The sequence below is a fragment of the Pelodiscus sinensis genome, chromosome 2, assembly GCF_049634645.1.
Source record: "Pelodiscus sinensis isolate JC-2024 chromosome 2, ASM4963464v1, whole genome shotgun sequence".
NCBI classification, from domain to species: domain Eukaryota; kingdom Metazoa; phylum Chordata; order Testudines; family Trionychidae; genus Pelodiscus; species Pelodiscus sinensis.
In genome coordinates this window covers 77962984-77985404 of record NC_134712.1, presented here as the reverse complement: position 1 = coordinate 77985404, position 22421 = coordinate 77962984, and the positions used below count along the sequence as shown (strand labels likewise).

The 22421-nt window shown below is 43.0% G+C and overlaps 1 protein-coding gene across 6 annotated transcripts in view; it reads right to left on the bottom strand.

Annotated features, from left to right (window-relative positions):
• SLC35D4 (solute carrier family 35 member D4) overlaps positions 1-22421 on the bottom strand; it is an 80439-nt gene that overhangs the window by 11630 nt on the left and 46388 nt on the right. For all 6 annotated transcript variants that reach the window (XM_014570526.3, XM_006117198.4, XM_075920878.1 and 3 more), the window contains one exon: positions 21632-21725. In XM_014570526.3, the coding sequence (XP_014426012.1) occupies positions 21632-21725 (94 nt within the window). The remainder of the gene's footprint in view (positions 1-21631; positions 21726-22421) is intronic.

The window sequence follows — 22421 nt, the reverse complement described above, 5'->3', positions numbered from 1 at the left end:
CAGGCAGCTCCTATGCAAACTGCACAGAGACATGTGGAGTGAGGAACTCTCACACTCCTTCCTCCCTTCCCTTCTGCTGAGCAGCTGCATAAGGGGCTCAGGAGAATCTAGCCATATGCTGTCAGCACATATCTTGGTCTTCCTGGCTCAATGCTATGGGGCCTGTTTTGCCCCCTCCCCTCTCCAGCCAGTCAAAATACCTGAGAGTGAAACACTCTTACTGAAAATGCGTTAGTTGTTGTCTAAAGACCAGGCTATATTTGGTGTGGGGGCATCTGTGTGACTGAAAGCAAAGAACTCTGGGCTATTCCCAGTTCTCTAATATAGTGTTGAGCAACCTTTATGATACCAAGGACCAGTTTGCTGCCTTCCTGAACTGCGTCAGGGAGATCTCAGGGACCGGCGCTGGCCCATGGGAAGGTCATTAAGAAACATTGCTCCAATACATTTCACTTCAGATAACTTGCTTTCCTTGGTTGATCTGCTGATCTTTAAGAAGAGAGTCACAACTCTCGGAAGCAAAGGTTTCCAGTGCTTTCATATTACAGCGTCATTTGCACTGCTTCTGAAAGAGGTGGCTCTCTGACTGCACTCTCCCTTGTCAGAAGATTTAGGACAGGTTGAATCTTTCTGGTCCGGCAACATCCATGGTCTGGCAGAACCACGGATGTTGCTGGACCAGAGAACCCTGGACCAGAGAGCCCCAGCAGCTGTCAGCTAGGAGTCCAGCAAGGGGCTGGCAGCAGAGCTCAGCTGGCAGTCGCTGGGGGTTGCCAGCCCTGCACTCTGGCCAGCCCCAGGGGCTGGGAGCGCAGCCTTGCCAGCCCTGCAGCCTGTGGGCTGGGAACACAGTCCACTAGGGGACAGGAGGAGGGGAGCCAGGAGGGATGCCAGTGGTCTCACTTCCCCTGGTTCAGCAAACTCCCTTGTCCAGGCTCCATCAGGTCCCAAGGGGTGCTGGACCAAGAGATGTCCAAATTGTAGTGTCCTGATTTAAGAGGCTACTCCACTATCTGAAACAACTGGATTAAGAGGCATATTTTGTCCATGTATTTATCCTGGCAGACCCTTACAGTCCAGTAAAATCCTTTCCAGGGGCCCTTCCTGCCACCTTGCCATATTTGTTTAATTAATCTGTCTCAAAATCCAGGGGAAAGGAGACTTTAGAGGATAGTATGGCGGAGGCAAAGTGCTGCCCTCGCTTCCTTTCATCTTGTATCTGGAGAATGCCATTACCATTTTGCAATGCCAACTTTAGGGAACCAATGTGGGGTGTTTAGCTTCCAAAAGTTTTCCAAATTTGGCAAGAAATGCCCTGTCTTTGTGATTGTCAGTTTGTTTGGGAGTTTAATAGGGGGAATGCTAGGTTTCCCAGTACTTTATCCCCAAATTCTCCTTCTAACTCCAGTGGGAGCTATCTGTCCTAGAGTACTCCTTTGTCTTGGTGTTCCTGGAGAACACTTGTTATATATCTATTCAGGATTGGGGAGGACATACAGTGACATTTTCTGGGTTGAAATTTCCCTGTCCAAGAATTTGGTGTAATCAGGGCTGGTGGATATAATAGATGAGGGCAAGGCAAATTCCTTCCCAAACTGCCAGCCTGGCACCGTCCATACTCCATTCACCTACTATAGGAGTACTGGGGCAGCCTTGCTGCCCCTGAGCATCTGCCCTCTCCATCCCTGGGGCCTGGGAAACTGAGGCTGCGTGTCACCCCATCTCCCCATGGTGCTCCAGGGAGAACCTTGGCTCCTGTGGGGAGCAGGGCTTGGACAGAACAGAAGGGGAAGGGCTGAGGTGGGGCTGGAGGCTTGCCTTCCCCAGCCCTACCTTCACCCACCACCCATGGGAGAAATCTTCTTTGGATAATGCCCACTCAGCACAAGTGTCCCTAGGTTATATTTTGATTGGTGATTATGAGGGCAGGGGAGTTTTTCTTCCTCTTTCCTTTGTCTCTAAGGAAGGTTATTTGTGTCATCTCCCTGGCCTGTTTGGAAGTGGTCTGGCCATATCTGACAGGCCTCTATTTTCCTTCTGTACTACCCTTTCTTGTGGAGAAGGATCAATGATGTATCTTATGTGGGACAGGTTCAGGAAGAAATTTGTGTGGGCCTTGGCCTGTGTGTGGGGGTATGTGGAACTCTCCCAGCATCCTTGCAGCCTATATATACACACCTCCCTCCACACCACACCCCCTGTTTTCTACACAGCGTGGGAGAGCAAGACTGGGGCTTTCTCCCAACTGCTGCACTTAGCTGAGTGGCAGCTTTGTTCTACTCCCCTACTCCACTCAGCTAACCAGCAGTTCTAGGCAGCCTATCAGTGGCTTTTCTCAGCCTTCCATCACCAGTCTGCTGAATGATGGCTATTAGATCAAAGGGTGCTTCCCTTAATGAAACTCTGAGAGGCTACCAAAGCCTTTCCCAGTCTTGTTTGTTTCAGAAGAGATTTTCAGTGTATCTGTTAGGCCACAGGGTTTAGACTAGGGAGATCCATCTTCTTGTGCTTGAGTGTTGCTCTCTGCCACTGAATTCTCTCTATAGCCTATGTCATCTCATTAGTTGCTGCTGTAACTGACTGATCATCGTGGTACTATTTATACCATCGTGATGTGTAACCAACACCTAGACAGCATTACCATTCTGCTGATTTATTATCTGCCAGTCTTTACTTCCCATCTTGGATATTATTTCTTCAATGTCCATCTCTTTGTTTGGTATGTTTCTTTTGTTATCATTACTATCTCTTTGCTCCGTGATTTGTTGAAATAACCTTGCAATATAAAACTAAGGCCCCAGTCCTACACTGATTCCAGAATCAGTGCTTTAGATAGTTAAGCCAACATTCCCAACATACTCAAATTCAATCAGCACCTTATATCATAAGAATTATATTTTATTGACTGTGTTTGCTTCTTATTCTGGAAGAGCATTTGAATGCCAGAGAACTGCTCAACTATTTACAGAGTTCACAATTATGCTACATAAACTAGTTATTTCTGTCTTTATATTTGTTATGTTTTAAAATTGTATTATGATTTTTTATGCAGCCACTTTTGGAATAGAACACAGCACTTGTTTCATAGCACACAGTAACACTATAAAAAGTCAAAACAGAAAGTGAAGAGTATCTTTCGAATGTATATTGATTATTTGGAATTTGGGCAGGGTACCTCTTTTTTTTAACGAAAAGCACCCTTATATTTTTAAAGATCATATATGATTAAGGCCACTCTTTTCATGTGAGAGTCTACAATTTGTTCATGTATATAGTGTGTAATCTGTATGAACACATGTAATATGATCATAAGTAACCCATTAATTTGCAGGGTCAGATGACTGAAAAATTGCAAGTACATCATGACTCACTTTAATTACTTCCCCAAAAACAAAAGACATCTTGGGACTTCAACAAAAAACATTTTTTCTCTCAAAATGTGAGAGTCGGTTGAAATTGTGGTAGCTATTTCTTTTTGGACATCAAATATCCATCTCTCCCTACCTTCTCTCTTGTATACAAGCAAGAGAAGTCCTGTAATAATACAGAGAGAACCAAAACAAGAAGCATGCAGTATCTGCTACTGACAATTGCCAAAACACACATTCCCCCTTCCTGTGAATAATGTGATTGGTGGCACTATACCAGCTAGTTTCAGACTATAAAATGCAGAGCAGTTATAATACTCAACTCAGTTTTATCAGTTTTTATTTGTGTTGAAAGATTTCTCTGAAATGTGACTATTGCAAACCAGACAGTGATGTTTTTCCCCAGTTCAAAGAAGAAAAGAGAGACCTCCTATGCATATAAGTTTTCCATTAGGTCTGCTTTGTTGTATAAAACTGCTTTCAACCAAGATTCAAACAAGTGTATGAGCATATCCTTTACTAACAAAGCCTGTTTAGCAGAGCCCTTGGAGCACTGGAGAATCAAGGCAACAGCTGAAGTCCTGTCAAATAAGGATAAAGGGGAGCATTGATGGAGTGGAAATAATAAATTTCATTAGGCCCTCCTAACTTTGTCTTTCTTTGATTATATAAGGTTATTTTTCCATTATCACTGCTGTTGGCACATGTACAATAAACCACTGGATAGATATTCTTGAATTTTGGGACTAAAAAAAATCAATTCTCTAGGGCCCATGTTCATATTTTCAATAAGTCACACCGTCAAAAAACACTCTAATTAAAGACTGATGTGTTGCTATTCCCCCCCCCCCCCAGCTCAGTGAAGGATACCATATAAGATTTTTTTTCCTCCACTATCATTTCAGCACCCCAAATGTCTTCTTTTCCCCTCAATTTCTTCCCATTAACCAGATGCCTCAAACTGTTGGTGTCTCACTCTTTGTCCTATTATGAATTAAGTATTATTATTGTGGTTATTACATTTATATATAGTGCAATAGGTGTGCATGAAATGACAGCTACAAAAATAGTAATATGTTTTACATGTAAGAATAACAGGAATTGCTGTAATGGAACAGATCAATGGTTTTCTACTCAAGTATCCTGTCTCAAATGCTAGTCATTATAAGATGTTTCAGAAGAAGAATACAATCCTCGCGTCATGCATCGAGCTGTGCTATAGCTGTACCCACAACAGGAGGGAGATTTCTTCCTCACCCTAATTTGTATTCATCTTTTGCTCTGAAGCATGTGGTTTTCTAGCCCATGTGCATTTGTCCTAGAAAGAATGTCATACAGGATCTTTTTCTGCATCTATGGAAGTCAGCAAGAGTGCTGCCGCAGATTTTACTGAAACAGAACTGGTCTTGTAAAAGGTAGAATCCTCTCTTTTTAACCCTACTACTGTAAATTGATTGCTTCCACATTGTTGATTTTATGTCCTGAATTTCACAGGTTAAATGTGCAGTATATTGCATCAAATAACATTGTCTTTTATCTGTTTGAAAATTACTGCCTTTTGATTTGTGGAGTGGCCAGTGGTTCTAATGCGTTGCTGCTGTGTGTTACGCAGTAAAATACACGCGATCCAAAGCTAAGCCCAGTATCACCTAGTGTGTTTGCATTCTGAGTGGCTCTGCACCTCAGCCTTCAGACTTTTACAAGGTTACAAAACAGGAAAGGATCAGCACAGGAGATGGTGGTAGCCTAGTAACATAAGAAGTAAACTAAATTTTAAGACATGCTCATCCCAAAAGAAGGTGGTCACTAGCACTATAGCTATGCAAACAACTTTACAGGTAGAGCAAAAAAAAATCAACTGATGGCTGGCTTTTTGTCAGTTCCGTTTCAGCTTTATTGTCCTGTAGCAGTGGGACTGGTCCTTTAAGGGGCATTGGGTTAACTCCAGCTGTGCCTAAGTTATATGCCCCCTCCCAGGCAGAGGCTGAGGGAGGGGGCATGTGGCCTCACAGGTCTCCCAGATTTTCCACTCAGCTTGTACTGAGAATGCTCACATGGACTGAAGCTGGCTGCCCTCACTCTGTTCCTCTTCCCCTTTCCCTCACTATCAGCAAGCATAGGTCTCTGCTCATAGGTGATGGTTTGGCCTTGGGATGGTGATTGGGTCAGGTGACCAAGCATCACTTTATTTTAAGCCTAGGGTGGGGCTTCCTATAAGAGAGTGAGACCAAGGATAACAGGGGGAGGCCATAGAATGGATCTAATAAAACACCTCTGCTGAGAGAAGCCTGGGTCTGATCTCTTGCTACAAGGACATAGAAACAGAGGTCTGCTAGGGTCACGTTGGGTAGGGATCTCCTTGAATCTGCCAGAGGTAAAGGCCTGGCTAAAGCTACCTGCAGTACTGTACAGTACCATCAGATAGCAAATGTGAAAAACTGAGACACTTTGGGATATCTGGTCACCCTACTGCAGTAAGATGCAGGAAAAAAAACTCTTCAGAGAAACATAGGAGCCCTGCCAGAACATAATGGGTTAGTGAGCCTGGAGAAGGACTAGGAGATCCTGATGTTGAGTTAAATGGTTTTTTTATGTTAAACTAGCCTCTGAAGTGGGCTGGGGGGGGAGGAGAGGGTTAGCAGTCCAACATCAGTTGTGCTGGTTTGCCCTCCTGAAGAAGGGGGCAGGAGGGACCTGAGACAGTGTCAGGGTCTGACATTAGAGGAGATATGACCTTGATACATGCCTCCACATTTCAGCAAAGGCTAATACCAGTTTCATAAGTGAAGTGTGTTTTTTCTATGTCCTTCGCCCTCTTGCCTCCCCGTGACACTGGGCAATTAGACCTAAGAAACCCAGCCGCACATAACAACATAAACTTAACTGGGGATAGATGGGAGCCTTGCAGACTCCTGGATTTTACTTTGCCAGTTTTAGTCATAGCTGTACATTTTTCTTCTTTACCCATCCCCCCTGCTCCCCACTCACACATACTTTTCCTTTCAATGAATAGGGAGCCAACAGTTGTGTTTCTTCCAGGAACAGTTGTAAAGACTTAGGCTATGTCTACAGTACAGAGTTTTTCAGAAAAACGGACGTTTAAAATAAAAACCCTTCACTTATGTCCACACTTCACTTACGTCAACAACAAAAAAATCGAAAGAACAGAGGGGTTTTTCTGACATTGGTCCCTCCCCCCATCTCTCAGCAGGGAAGGTAGGCAGAGACCCCAGCTCAAGAATAAACAACAGGCAGGGAATAAAGTATGGATTCTGGAATAGCTGCTGCTCTTTACTGGAAAGGAAAAAGGAAAAACAGTACCTAAGATGGTATCCAGCACAGGTTGGCTGGTGATTTGCTCTGCCTTGAGCAGTACGTGCATTATACTTTATTCCTCTAGGCTAAGGCTAACCTAATGACTTCCGATGCTGTGTTCCAAATGACTCATAAACCCTACTGTTCTGAAAACACTCCATGGGTGTCACTAGTGCCTGAGGTGCATTAGTTCCCCGAAGGGTGTGCAAATCTATCAGTAGAAGAATCTGCCTCAGCTGGACTTGACAGAGCCTGAGGCTGCAATGGGAAACAGGAGTACTGGAGTCCAGCTGCTCAGTCGAGGAGGCAATGAGGCTGCATGGCCCTCCCTTGAGGAAGCAATGGTCTTGGTGGTCTGTCATGCCATAGGCACTGACTCTGTGGGTGCTTCAGGGTTGGAGCACCCATGGGAAAAAAAATAGTGGGTGCCAAGCACCCACTGGCAGACTTCTCCTTCCCTGCCCCCGCTCCTCCTGCCTGGGACAGGTCCTGCCAAGCAGCTTGTCCCTGGCCCTTTCAGTGCCGCCGGTATGCTGCCAAACAGCTGATGGCAGCACGCAGGAGGCACTGGGAAAGGGAAGGAGAGGGGAAAGAGCAGGAGACAGGTCTGGGCAACACATAGCCCAGATGTCAGGAGTGGAAGGGGCGGGACCAGCCCCTTCCAGCTGCTGGGACTCCACTCTGCAGCCTTGCCGGGCAGCTGTCTGAGCAAGGGTATGTCTACCCTACCCCCCTAGTTCGAACTAGGGGGGTAATGTAGTCATACGGAGTTGCAAATGAAGCCCGGGATTTGAATTTCCCGGGCTTCATTTGCATAAAGCCGGCCGGCGCCATTTTTAAATGCCGGCTAGTTCGGACACCGTGCCGCACGGCTACACGCGGCACGAACTAGCTAGTTCGGATTAGGTTTCCTAATCCGAACTAGCTGTACACCTCGTTCCACGAGGTCCGAACTAGCCGGCATTTAAAAATGGCGCCGGCCGGCTTTATGCAAATGAAGCCCGGGAAATTCAAATCCCAGGCTTCATTTGCAACTCTGTATGACTACATTACCCTCCCCCCCCAGTTCGAACTAGGGGGGTAGTGTAGACATACCCCAAGCCTGGCTGGGGAGGTGTCAGGTGAGTTTGATTCCCTGCCTGGACTCGGGTGCTGGTTTCCCAACAGCCAAGCCCAGATCCGGAGCAGAAGCCACCTCCACCCCAGCCAGACTCTCCCAGGCATCTGGGGCTGCAGAACAACGAGCCAGGGCTGGCATGAAAAGCGGCTTTCTTCTGCTGGCTTCTTGGGTCCCTGCTGAGGAGGACAAGGGGATAGATGCAGTGGGTGGACAAAGAGCCCCCTGCAGGTACCAGGGGGCAGGGAGAGCATGGTTGCCCCAGGGTTGGGTGTGGAGGTGGGGAAACACATGACCCACCCTTTATATTGTGCTCCCTGACTTAGGGAGAGGCACCAGTTGAATATAGGACACCCTCGCAGGAGGGGGCAGAGCAGGGGCACAAGAGGTGGAGTGGGGCCGGAACACCAGGAAAAGGAGCAGGGTGGGGGCACGGCTTAGGACAGAGCAAGGGGTCAAGCATCCCCTGGGAAATCTGGCAATTGGCGCCTAACTGCCACACAACAGGAGTTTCTCCAAGAGAGGGTTTAAAAGCTGGGGCAGAGGAAAGATCCTGTGGGTCCAAGACAGATGTTAAGGAGGAGTGTGTTCTATGCACTAGGGCCTGTTGTGGCGCACATTCTAGCACCTGCAAATACATAAACACGCTCATATTAAAAAGGAAAGTTAAGAAGAAGAAAAAATACTCAGCTAATTCATTGGGTCGTACATATCTGTCCCATGTACACACGCATTCTTATTACTGCCTTCCTTCACCAGCCCTGCTTCCAAGTGAACACTTGCCAGGCCTGGAGCAAACCAATAGTTCGTTTAATGAGATATCCTCTCTCCCATAGAAAAAAATGCAAGATGCTTCAGAAGAATGCATCAGCCTCTCATAATACACCGCGTTGTGTTGCAATTAGAAACATTTTTGGACAGGGCATGTCTTCCAGTCTGCTTGTACCATACCTTCTACATGGAGACGGCTGAGCTTGATTGGAATATCAAGGTGCTACCTTGATATTGCTGGGAAGACAAAGCAGGATGCTTGCAGCAGATCTTTAACAAAGCAGGATGCTTGCAGCAGATCTTGAATAATTCATTCTAGTATCATTCATGCATAAGACTTGCACTTTTGCACTGCAGGTGGGATCCCTAGAAGATGGGACCATTAGAATACAAATATTCCTCCGTCTGAAGTTAAAGAATGGATCACAAACACAGCTATGGGTTTAGTGGAGGGTTATTAACATAGCCATGGCCAGGGCAAAGCCATAACATGATAAAATTCCCTGGTAGGGTTGCCAGATGCCTGGTTTTCAACACTAGGGCTGTTTCTAGACTGGCCAGTTTTTCCGGAAAATCAGCCACTTTTCCGGAAAAACTTGCCAGCTGTCTACACTGGCCACTTGAATTTCTGCAAAAGCACTGATGATCTCATGTAAGATTGTCAGTGTTCTTGCGGAAATACTATGCTGCTCCCATTCGGGCAAAAGTCCTCTTGCGCAAAACTTTTGCACAAAAGGGCCAGTGTAGACAGCGCAGATTTGTTTTCCACAAAAAAGCCCTGATTGCAAAAATGGCGATCGGGGCTTTTTTGCAGAAAAGCGCGTCTAGATTGGCACGGACGCTTTTCCGCAAAAAGTGCTTTTGCGGAAAAGCATCTGTGCCAATCTAGACGCTCTGTTCCGAAAATGCTTTTAACAGAAAATGTTTCCGTTAAAAGCATTTCTGGAAAATCATGCCAGTCTAGACGTAGCCTAGAAGTCCATGTTATTGCAGGGTGGGTCATCAACCCACACCAGCCCCTGTTCAGTTGGGGCTACATTCTACCTGCATCTCATGGGCAGACAGGCAGGTAAGTTCCATGTCAGACTGAAGCTCAGGAGCAGAGGGAGCCCAGGTGGGAGGTTGGGGTGGAGGGGAATAGAAAGTATCTAGCTATAGGGAAGGGGGAAAGCAGCAAGCAATTGGGGGGAGAGAGGGTATGGGAGAGGAGAAGAGGAACAAGCAGGGATGGGGCCTGGAAGAAAGAAGTGGAGTATGGGCAGGACCTTGGGGGAAAGGCAAAGAAGGGCAGAGCCTGGAGGGTAGAGGTGGGATAAGGATGCAACCTGGAGGAAAGATGCTGGCAGGGGCAGGGCAGGAGGGTTCAGTTGTCAGCAATTAGAAAGTTGTTATCCTTGGTTCCTGGTAACTATTAGTACTGCAACCTCACCAGACTGTTTAAACACTTTCATTGAAGCTGTGGAGCTTACTGCTGTTGAAACTACCATCTGATGTACGACAGTACTCCACTAAACACAGCACCATCTGGGAGAAGGCTGCATGACAGACTTCCAGCTACTCTGGAAATTCCAGAGTAAGCAGGCTATGGCAGTCAGCACTGAGAGGAGATCCTTTCTAGAAATGGTTTAAAATACAGGGCCCCTGTAGAGGCAAATTCTCTGCTGGTACAACTCCACTGAAGTTGAAGATGTAATGCTACTACCATAGTCAATAGAGTTATTCTAGACAAGCATGTAGCCTACACTTCGTTCAGTTCTGGATCTACCCAGCCCACACCTCATGTTAATTTGTCTGCGAAAGATAAATTAATTAAATTCTTCTTCTTGTGGAGAAGAAGAAATCCCAAGTACAAAATTTCACGAAAATATCCATTTTCATAAAATTCCGTGAATTCCATCTTTGGCTGAGCTCGAGTGTGAAAATTCCTTTTGAGAGTCCTTCATCTCTGTACATAATCCTAGTCACCTGTCTAGTTAAATTTTAATTTTCCCCGAAAGGGAACACATATCTAATAGGCCAGGAACTTTGCAATTTATTGTTATGACACATACTTAGGTCAATGTCAACAGATATCTCTACACACACAAACCTTTGAGTGGGCATGAACAGTATTCAAAATACTCTTGGCTTTAAACCTCCCCCCACCGTTTGCCATACCCTAACATTTTAAGTGGGGACTCAAAGATCTTGGCTTGTTTAGCCCAAACAAATAAAGGCTGAGGGAAGATAGTATTAAGAACATAAGAATGGCCATACTGGGTCAGACCAACAGTCCATCTAGCCCAGTATCTTGTCTGCTGACAATGGCCAATGCCAGATTCCCCAGAAGGAGGGAACACAACAGGTAATCCTCACTTGATCCCTCCCCTGTCACCCATTTACAGACAAACAGAGGCTAAGGACACCATTTCTACCCATCCTGGCTAATAGCTATTGATGGACCTAACCTCCATGAACCTATCTAGCTCTTTTTTTAACCCTGTAAAAGTCCTAGCCTTCACTACATCCTCTGGCAAGGAGCTCCAGAGGCTGACTGTGTTCTGAGTGAAGAAAAACTTCCTTTTGTTTGTTTTAAACCTGCTGCCTATTAATTTCATTATATTGTGGGAATAAGTAAATAACTTTTCCTTATTCACTTTTTCCACACCAGTCATGATTTTATAGACCTCTATAAATTCCCCTCCCCCCCCTCCGGCTTTAGTCTTCTCTTTTTTAAGCTGAAAAGTCCAAATACATAGCTGGAATGAGCTACCTTAAGCCAAGCTTGGCGCAGCCACAGAGGGAGGCCGACAGGAGCAAACACTCCTGCCAGCTTCCCTGACTCTTCATGACTGCCAGGAGTACCAATGCCAACCGGAGCCACCCTCAGTGTTCAGTTTAGCAGGTGTTAATTTAGACACGCTAAGTCGAACATCAGAAGATTGATCTCCAGTGTGGCAAGTGGAGACATAGCCTGAGCTTGATAAGTTTATGGAGGGGATGATATGATGAGATTGCCTACAGAGGCCAATAGCTGATCTGTGACTGATCTCTGACAGCCAGTGATAGACAGCAGATGGGGAGGGCTCTGAGTTACTACAGAGAATTATTTCGCAGGTGTCTGGCTCGTAGGCCTTGCTCACATGACCAGGGTATACCTGATCACCTCATTTAGAGTCAGGAAATAACTTTCCTGCAGAACAGACTAGCATAGACCCTGGAGGTTTTTCATTTTCTTCTGACGCATGGGACATGGCTCACTAGCAGGTTTAAATTAGTGTAAATGGTGGATTCTCTAGAAGTTGGTCCCCCCTTTAAATCAGCGGTAGGGAATCTTTTTGGGGTTGAGGACCACTGATCCACAGAAAAATCAGTTGGGGGCCACACACAAGTGAGAAGCAAACCCCCCCCCCCCACCCACTGTGGCCCCCAACTGAGAAGGAGAAAGACACTCCCCACCTTCCCCTCACACACCAGAGCCTATGGGGGAGCAGCCTAATAGATTTGTGTGCTCCAGTCCAGTGGTAGGGTGGGGGGGGGGGGAGGAAGGCGGGAGAGGGTGGACTGAAGCACCAGGACGGACTCTCCAATGCTGGAGGGGGGGGGGGGGGGGGGGCTGAACTTCGACGGCCAAATCCAGGTAAGACAGGGCCACATCTGCCCCAGGGCCTAAGGTTCCTCACCACCTGCTTTAAATCCTAATTGTGGACTTCAGTAATTCAGCATGAGGTTATAGGTCTATTATAGGATTGGGTGGTCAAGGTTCAGTAGACTGCAATATGCATGAGGTCAGACTAGATAAACACAATGATCCATTCTGACCTTGAAGTCCATGAGTCTATGAGTTATATGGGTATGAGCACAGGGTTTTTATGAAGTGAACAGATTCAGAGATCATGGAAAATATATATGCCAATCAATGCTGAACTTACAAAATATTCTTGGTAGTTAATTCTCTGAGAGTCACATATGAATGCAAAATAAATTTGAAACATTTACACCTAGAGTTTAATGAAAACTTCCATTTATATTTTTTTAAATCAAGTTCAAAGACTCTTAAAATAATTGTTTAAAAAGTCTTCATGGGTCCAATCTGTAGTGTCTTCGCCTTACATTTAATAATGCGCTTAAGTGTTTTGCTGGACCAGGGCCGGAGTGTTCAGCATCCCATCCCCTTTTCCCCTTAGTGGTGCTTTACACACTAGTTGATATCATGAATTTGATTGGCTTATCATTCAGAAATATTTCCCAGCCCCTACCAAACTACCGGTGTTAGCTGTGAAAAGACTGAGCATTAGGGGTCCACTGTTTTGTTTCTGATTTCACAGTATGTCTAAACACCTTCCCTGGTTGACGTCAGTGTTTCACAATTGTTGAATTATCATATTTCTGCAACAGAGAACACTCTGTAAGGGAGATTAATGGCACAAGAAAGTTAAGGGTACAAATCTGATTTTTTTTTAAATCCATTAACCAAAATAGCAAATTTCCATCAACCTCACTACCCTCCCCTGTGAAACACACATATGGGGATACTTAAAAGTGTGTTAAAAGTCCATTTCCTATTATATGTCCCATCGCATGACTCCTTTGGGAAAATATGATTCATAAACAAACAATTCCCAGACCAGATAACTAATTTCTCTGCTGAACTCTTTCCATACAATCCAACAATGCTCTGTACTGTAACTTTCTGGTGGTGTTTGTGCTGCTTTACCGCTGAGGTAATGGAAAGAAATTAACATGCTATCATCATTATTATTGTTATTGTTATGCTAAAGACTTCCCACTTTTCCTTGAATTCTTGAAAGTTTTAATTTTCCATGAAAAAAAAAAGAGCAAAATGCTGTATAACGGTTGGGTGCGTACAGAAAGTCAAAAAATATTCTGTCAGGAATCATCAGTAATTTAGTAAAGTATTTTTTAAATATTTCAAAAAATGTTAATACAAAATCAATTCATTCTGAATAGTGTCTCTAAGACATACTGCCCCAGGTATTGTCCTTGGATTCTTCATGCACGTGAGGAGACGGCAAGTGTAGGCAAAGCATCTTCTTCCATCCCCCACCCCATTTCCTCAGCAATGACTGGGAACAAATCCAGTCCTTGCAACCAAGGAAGTGTAAAGATTGTTCCTTTCTAGCTCCATCAAGGGAGCAATTCATAGTAAAGGGAATGGGTAGGAGACAGGGACTTACCCCATTCCATTTCATGTCAGCCCACAGGGCCAGCCAGACACAGGAAAATGAGCAGGATGCATGTATCCCCTGTGCATTGTGGATTTCAAAGAGAGTTTGTACTCCTGGAACTCAAGCCATTCATCCATGCTGATTCTCTGGAGGCATGTGGCTTCACACTGATCCAAAGGGGGACAAAGTGCTATAATATGATTCTTAAATAATAGAGGAAAAAATTTAAAAGTGCAGGCAAGGGTGGCGGGGGTTTCAGAGGAAATTTGGAAAATAATTGGATAGCTGATGAGCCAGAAAGACACAGGAGACTTGTTCCAGATGAAAAGAGCTGCATCGAGAGCTCTCCTACCAACACTGGTGATGTGTGTCTGAGGAATCAGGGACCTGGTGGGGGTTGGAAGAGGAAGGGGGAGGGGAAGGGGGAGAGGAAGGAAAGAAACCTGATCCCAAGAGATATAGATGCTGAATGCCCACTGAAGTCAATGAGAGATATGGTCTCTCTCAGACTAAGGCCTGTTGTCTGTGAGGTAGTCTGGAGAAATTCCATCCTAAAATGAAAGGGGAGCCAACAGAAGAGGGATGCTATGTGGTATGTTTTGCTCATTAAATTCTTTTCAGATGTATGCTGTAACTCAGATACCTTTGAAATCTTCACCAGTAGCATCATATTATTTATTACTTAATCCTCCATCCATCTGGTATATATATTAGCATTGGAAATGATTTCCAAGCCAGTACTTGTTCTTTTTTTCCTTCTCCTTGCCACTTACACTTATGATTCCTCATTCAGCTTAGCTGTGTATGTATAAATAACTCAGGGGACTAAATAAAAATGGGGGTGGGTGGGTATCTACTATGCATAGGAACTGATGAGTCCAGAGTCTCTTTAAACTGCATCATTCTCTGCTTCCCCTGAATATATGAAAGCAGACATGGTGGGTATGTATGTATGTATGTATGTGTGTATATATATATATATATATATATATATATGGGAAAGGCGGTAGTGGAAGATACCTAATGGTGTCATATTTCAAACTAGCATCTATACTCACTGGAGGTTAGCATGGCATTTAATAAAGCTATATAAGTGTACAGTGATGGATATGGTTATGGCTAAATGAACACAAATCATTAAAAAGAGAGTCTCTTGTGCCTAGGATTTATGTTTATTCATACTGAGGAAGTAACTACAAAACTTTTTTTATATGACAATGCTGCATCGAGTAGCAATGTGTAACTGTTCTCCCCTACACGCTTTGGCAGTTAGCTATGTATCAACACCACACCTAAAACCTGTACAACTCTTTGTGTATTTTAAATGGATGTTTACTTGTGTAATTAATTTCCTCTATACTTCCTTTCCAAATATGAAGAGCTTTAAAATACATACTAAAATCTTCTGTTCTTGAGAGATTTCAAAGCCCCAAACATTTCAGTTATTCTTATGACAGACTCCCTATTATGACTGTGTTTTAAATGTCCAAGGGCCATATTTTATTTAGCTTAATGGACATGTTATACTCTAAGAGGTTGTTATGGAGACTGTTCTGAAGTATTCCTAGAAATTTCAGTGTATAATTAGTGTTGGATGTTACAACACAACTATCATGTTATCGCCATGGAAACATCCAAAAAACCTATACTTTTATGGTTGCAGGCAGCAACTGATCTGCATCAACAGGCCTTTAAGATACTATTAAGGGCTTACTGATTGCCTTGTTAAATTCAATTTAGATACCACAGGGTAAAATTCTCTCTTCTAGTGCACATGTCTAGTTCCCATTGATTTCAACAGAAGTTGCCCATGTGCCATCATGGATGGAACATATTCCATACAAGTTAGATTGATGACAATATTCTTATGGTTAGTAAGACTGAGATATATATGTTAGAGATGGGAGAAGATAACTTTCAAAAATCTCCCTATATTCCCTGTAATCCCTTCTTCCACTCTGCTTTTCTCTGCCCCCACCTCCATCCCTCAAGCCTTGGTAAGTGAAAGTTAGACATGGCTCACATCTATGCCACTCAAAGCACCTGGCAGAAGAGGCTAATGAAGAGACAAGTGATGCAAGATTCTCCCTCTCCCCAGGTGGGATTCTTCCAGATCAGGGAATGAAGTTGGGAGCTAAATTCTTATCCTTTGCACAGAAACCAGGACTAAAGATAATATACAGTATGGATAAAACTCCAGTCAATGTTTATTCCGTTCCCGTATAAGCAATTTTATAAGTTCCAAACCAAAAAAGGAAGGTGACTGTCAGCCAAGAGCTACTCTCATATTAGTTTGAGTATACCTGTATACGGAGAAGAAAATAAACTTTAATCTATAACACTGACTGGTCAAATGCTGACCCAAAGTTATTTTGTAGACAAACTTTTACACAAGTGATCACACAGGGACAGTCTGTGAACCCTTTGGCCCATGGTGAGAAATTAGTTACACCATTGATTCCACTGACTTCCTTAGGAATGACCCATGTGCATCCTTTACATGAGAAGTCCTTACAAAAGTATCAACAGGAATAAGGGGTTCACAACCTGACCCATAATATTTTATAGTGTTATGAACAATAACTAATAGCATAGCAAGAGGAAAATTAAGAGGCACATAAGTGAGAGAGAGAGAGACACACACTTTCGGGGAGGTTCAAAGACTGTGAAATGTTTATAAGACAGAGAGTTCAGAGTTCTTTGTCTTGCTTTCCTTGGTAATTTAGCTGCTGTTCCAGACGGCTGGAACTCTAGCAGAGAATGCCTTTGGTCATTAGAGAAGAAATGGAGAAGCAGTCAGCAGAGCTAGCTTTTGGGCTTCATGAAGTTTATGGCCATGGGTTCCCAGTGTGGGAGAATCTTAGCTTTCTTTTTTTTAAAAACCAAACAAGTATGGTTCTAGCCCTTCCTGATGATAGATAGTCTTCACATGTAAACAGATATAATCCATTTTCTAGAGCTCAAAAGAATATGAATCTGTGCTACACTTCCTCAGCGGGCATCTATGAGGACATAATGACATACATGTACAAAGAAAAATTATTCATTTTAGGGCGCATCCTAAAGAACCAACTCACTAACTCTCCAAACACTTTATGTTGACTTTGTGCATTGTGTTGTGCTCATACCAGACTGGAGTCAGTTATATTTGAGGTGAGGTGAGCAAGATAATGTTCCAGAAGTCTCCACAAAAGTACTAGAGCCATTTCTGGCACCCAGTAATAGCCACAAGAAAAAGACAAGGTGCATGAGGTATCCTGAGGCAAATGTATCCAGCCATAATGAATAAGGAGATAGTGCAACTACCGGGTGACAGGGGTATAGATTGTGCTTCTTTTATGTGTAAAATGGCTAATGGTAGCAACCTGCCTATGCGACAGCCTGTAGTGTTGGGATCTGGGGAGACCAGAGAGAAGGCAGTTACAATCTTTAAATCAAATTAAAATATCTAACTCTTTATAGTCAGAATACAAGAAGCCAGCCAAAGAGCCAATGCAGTTTAACTTCAATTAGATTGCATTCATTTTTTTATCCTTGGGAGGAAGGAGAAAGAAAAGGAACAACCAAAATCTATTCCCCATTCTACCCCTTGTAATATATTAATTCAGCAGGGACCTGCTGGATACAGGCCAAACATACAACAGTACACCCAAATATTAATGGGATAGCTGTACAAAATCTGACATATGCTTACATTCCCATAAACTTCAGCACATTGATCAAATACAGCACTGAGAAGCCATGACACTATTTCTCCTAACACAGCGATTTAAACTACAGCTGTCTTCTAATTCCTAGAGACCCCAACATCTTTAATCTCTCTGTACAGAGTAGAAGCCCTAGTCTAAATAAACCTCACTGACAACACTATTAGAGCTCATTAGAGTGTTCACCAGATGTTTCAATTTGTGTATACAAGTGACTCTGATGCGTCATTCGAGTATATGACCTATGATACTAACATATCTTGCGAATTAAAACATGCAGTCTCAACATTTCTTCTAATTCTTGGTCTTGCAATAGTATACCAATTCAAGGCAGAGAACAAGGATTACATCTTATACATCTTAAAGGTAGTTTTTGTTTTATGGACACCTCTCAGTGTTTCTCACATGTCTATACAGATAGGACTAACATACACACAGTATTTGTTTTCACACTCAATATGTTGAATGCATTTATCAGTATGAACATGCACCAGAGTGTATACACAGTCTGATCCTGGGGTGCTCAGATCAATGCTTCAGCACCAGAACTGCCAACAATTATTACAGTGTAGTTGTAGCCATATTGGTCCCAGGATAGAGAGAGAGAGAGAAAGAGAGGTAATATATTTTATTAGATTGACTTTTGGGCCAGCCCTGAAGAGCTTTGTGTAGCTCAAATCTTGTCTCTCTCACCAACAGAAGTTGAGTCACTACAATATATATTACCTCAACAACCTTCTCTCTCTCTAACAGTTGTTTCAGACAAGAGACAGAAAACCCTCCTGTGTCTACACAGAGCCAGATATCAGAATAAGGCTCTATTCCGACAAATCCCTTAACTCTCATGGAATGAGGGTTACAGGGATGCCGGAATAGTGCACCCGCTATTTCAGGAAATAGAGACTTTTAAAATAGAGGCTTTTAAAGACACAGCATTGCTATTTTGGGATACTTCCGGCATCCCAAAATAGCTATGCCGTCTAGACATACCCTAAGTTGCTGCAGTCAAAGTATATTAAAAAAAAACAAGTTACGCCTCTAGTCCATTTTTAACCGAATGAAAATCAATGGAAAAGGAGACCAGCTATGTAGATCCATAAAGAATGTTTGTGTATCTGTAAAGCAGGACTCTACAGGTATTACTGATGGTAGGTTGGTGCATCAGTGCTTTATAAGAAATGAAGTATGTCCACTATCATAACATCAGTTCACCAGTCTCATAGGGTATGTCTACGCTAGCCCCCTAGTTCGAACTAGGGAGGCTAAGGTAGGCATTCGAAGTTGCAAATCAAGCCCGGAATTTAAATATCCCACGCTTGATTTGCATCTTCCCGGACGGTTGCCTTTTTTTTTTTTTAAATTTACAAGTCCAGACTAACTTCCCATGTCTACACGCAGCAGGGACCCGGTATTTCGAATTAAGGCCCCTAAATCGAACTACCTGTTAAACCTCCTTGCAGGAAGAATAACAGGTAGTTCGATTTAGGGCTTTAATTCAAAATACCGGGTCCCTGCCGCGTGTAGACGCGGGCAGTTAGTCCGGACTTGTAAATTAAAAAAAAAAAAAAGGCAACCGGCCGGGAAGATGCGAAGCAAGCGCGGGATATTTAAATCCCAGGCTTGATTTGCAACTTCTAATGCCTACCATAGCCTCCCTAGTTCGAACTAGGGGGCTAGTGTAGACATACCCAAAGGTACAAGCATTGCGATGGCAAATTGATTCTTGATTCTCTGAACTTCCCTCAAGGCCAGCGCTGCTATCTGAGGACAACAGCACTCCCTTTTCTGAGCTAATTCTCAAGATAAACACATTCTGGCCTCAACTGCTGCTTCTTTCCAACTGCCGGTGAAAACTCCAGTCAGTCTGAGAGTTTAAGAGGATGATTTGGGGCACAACTCAGTCCAAGAAAAATGCTTAGGTGGAAATGTACTGTTGCTGCTGAAATCCAAGAGTGGGGGCAGGGCAACTTACATCCCTGACCACCTCTTTCTCATTTTATGTGTCTAGTTAAAAAATCATTTCTAACTCTTTATTATTTCCTATATACACTGACTCCTTCCCCTTTTCTCTGTCGTTTTTAAAAGAGACTACTAAAAGTGTAGCTAAAATACATTTTACTGAGGTTAACCTGAATCTGCTGCTATGGTATCTAGTCCTACCAGCCTTTTTAAGGTTGGGAGACCTTCAAAGGACACCTAGCCGCCACAGCTTCTGGTGTGGGTGATTCAATAGGTCTCTTTTTTCCAAATGAGTTGATAGTTCAATCAACGTCCTGCATAGTGTTGAATGGCAATATGATGCAATAACAGCCATCCTTCAGAGGAAACATAAAACCAGAGTCCTGAGCACTTGGGGTCATAATATATCCCATGACAATTTTATAAGACTTGGCATGTTATTTCCACAGTTCTGGCCAAATTCCAGTTCAAGAAATGATATTCTGTCCATCTGAACCCTTACTCCCTCTATTAGTAGAAATTAGTCCTTTCTACTTCCACTCCCAAAGCTGTTGGGTAATATTCAGGTATTTTGGAAATCAGCTGCAGAGTTGCACCCTGAATGTGGCTGCAGTTCAGCAATAGATGCAGTGATTTGTATGTATTCCTTACATATTAAGAAGGGTAATATGTGGCAAAATACAATGCTTATAATGTACTTTGAGACTCTTGGATGAAAGGCACTACAGAAATGCAAAGTACCAGATGTATCATTATTAACTGGAGCTAGAGATACCTCATGTCCCTGGTACTTGTGTTCCCTTTATACTCAAGACAAGATATAAAAATGACTATTGAGCAATTGTGTGGAAATTGCAAGAAAGCTTACAAAAAGGGAGGAAAATTAATTTTCTCTGTTAAATCATTTTACTTTGGATAAAAGGACTTCAGTGCAAACAAACCTAGCCTTTATGGGCTGATTACAAGAAAACAGATGTTAAATGACCATGAAAGTTTAGGGGTATATCTTTAGCTAGTGTAAGCTGGTGAAACTCCATTAACATCAATGCATAACTACATTTTGTGATAGTTCCCTCTAGAGCTGACTCTGACCAAAAACCCCCAAATGTAAATATCTCTGAAGCTTTGATCCAGATACAAACTTTGCTATTCTGACCCATTTCAGCTGGGAAAGGCCCAAGTCTGCTTTGTAGTATCTCCCATTACTTCTCATCCTCCTGCCTTTTGCTACTTCATGAACGCTGCACATAGAACCTCTTCTCCTTATACACAATATCTGCTGTTAGGATTAGTACCTCTCCAGAGTAAATCAACTGACTTGTTACCAAAGAACAACAAGAAGATTAAGGTACTAAAAGCTTCTTAGCCAGATTCTTTCAGGAGCTCCTAAGAGAAACTCAAACCCACAAAAAATGCCAAGGGACTGGCAGAGTTTTACTGAGACAGACTTCAGAAATACTTTAGTATAAAGCAAGTGACACTTCTTTCCCACAGCCAATAGAACAAAGATGAGGAGTCATTTTACTACAACTTGTAAATAAATGTGTTTCACAACACTATTAAAAAGCAGCTTCATTCATTTTAGCATGAACAACGAGAGAACAAACTGTCCAGGGGAGTTATGGCTTCAGGGTATCACACATGGCAATAATTAAACTGGGTAAAATGAAATTAGGAAATGGGAATCAAACCAGCGCGTCTGAATTTTTAAACTGTGGATAGTTTAAGAGTATCACCCATTTCAAATTCTGCCCTTACAGAAGCCAAAGGGAGTGGAGACATTGGCTTCTATGGGCCTAGGTTTTGGCTCTGTACTCTGAAAACCAATGCTTCTAGGAAGGAAGAGGCAACGAGAAACAATTACTGGCAGACACCACCATTACTCTCAACAGCAGGAACTGGAAAGAAATGCCATCCACGCCATCCCTGAAAGTATTTAACTGCTTGGAGCCAGTAGGTCAGAGTCTCAACTGGTATGGCCTATTATTTTGGGGTACCCACTGGCAACTGATATGGGCTGCCTCAACTCTGCTATGTGTATGGCATTACATAGCAGACTAATGTAGTTTAATGTATTTACATCTGCTATGTGTATGGCATTAAATACTTCACATGATGTCTAATTAGAACAGAGGGAGAAAGAACAGGGGTATGGAGGCTCAACTAACTCACAGTTTATCCACTGGAGATAGAGATCATCCAAGTTCAGCTGAGGATCTCTCTTACCTTTGCAAGGAAACTCCAGGCTGCATATTGCCATGATGATGTGATGCTTTTTAGCTTCACTGTGTGGAGCATCAGAAAGAATCCCAACAGTCCACTGTAAGGAGATGAAAAAGCTTAAATGAATAAAGAGAATTCTCTCAGCTTCTATTAACTAGAATCTTACAGGTTTATTGGTATTCTTATTACAAAACCAAACACCCCCCCCCCCCAAAAAAAAGCAGTGTTGTTCAAGAACTGGAATTGATTATTTAGTAGATTATGAACTTATTTTATGTCTAAGACACCCTGGTTTTTTCCAGTTAAATATGTACAATAAATAAGAACAACTGATGACCTCATGCTTGGTCTTTAACAAGTGCCAAAATATACTAGCAAAACCAGTGCACTCTAGGAAAGTACAGGTAACTAAAACATGAAGTTTCATTCAAATCATTTAAGATTTCAATGGAAGCCATATGTAAATATGTGGCCCATATTCTCACTCATTTCAACTTCTTTTATCTCTTGAGCTGAAGCAATCACTGGAAAATTTCAGTTTCTGATATTGCCATGTTGCTTAACCTTCCTAAAGACACACATTTGACTTTTAATTTTTATCTTCAATGTGGGGTGGGTGGTAAAGAATAAACGAATAAACCTGTAGTGTAGGGGTAATAAGATGTCTTGATGTTCTCAGCTAAAAGATTAAGTGAGTTCACAAAGCCATTTAGGGTTAACAAGGGATGGAGAAAAGAAGGGATTCAACTAACTGCTTCAGAAACGCTTACAAGCCAAATAGCAGCCTGGCTAT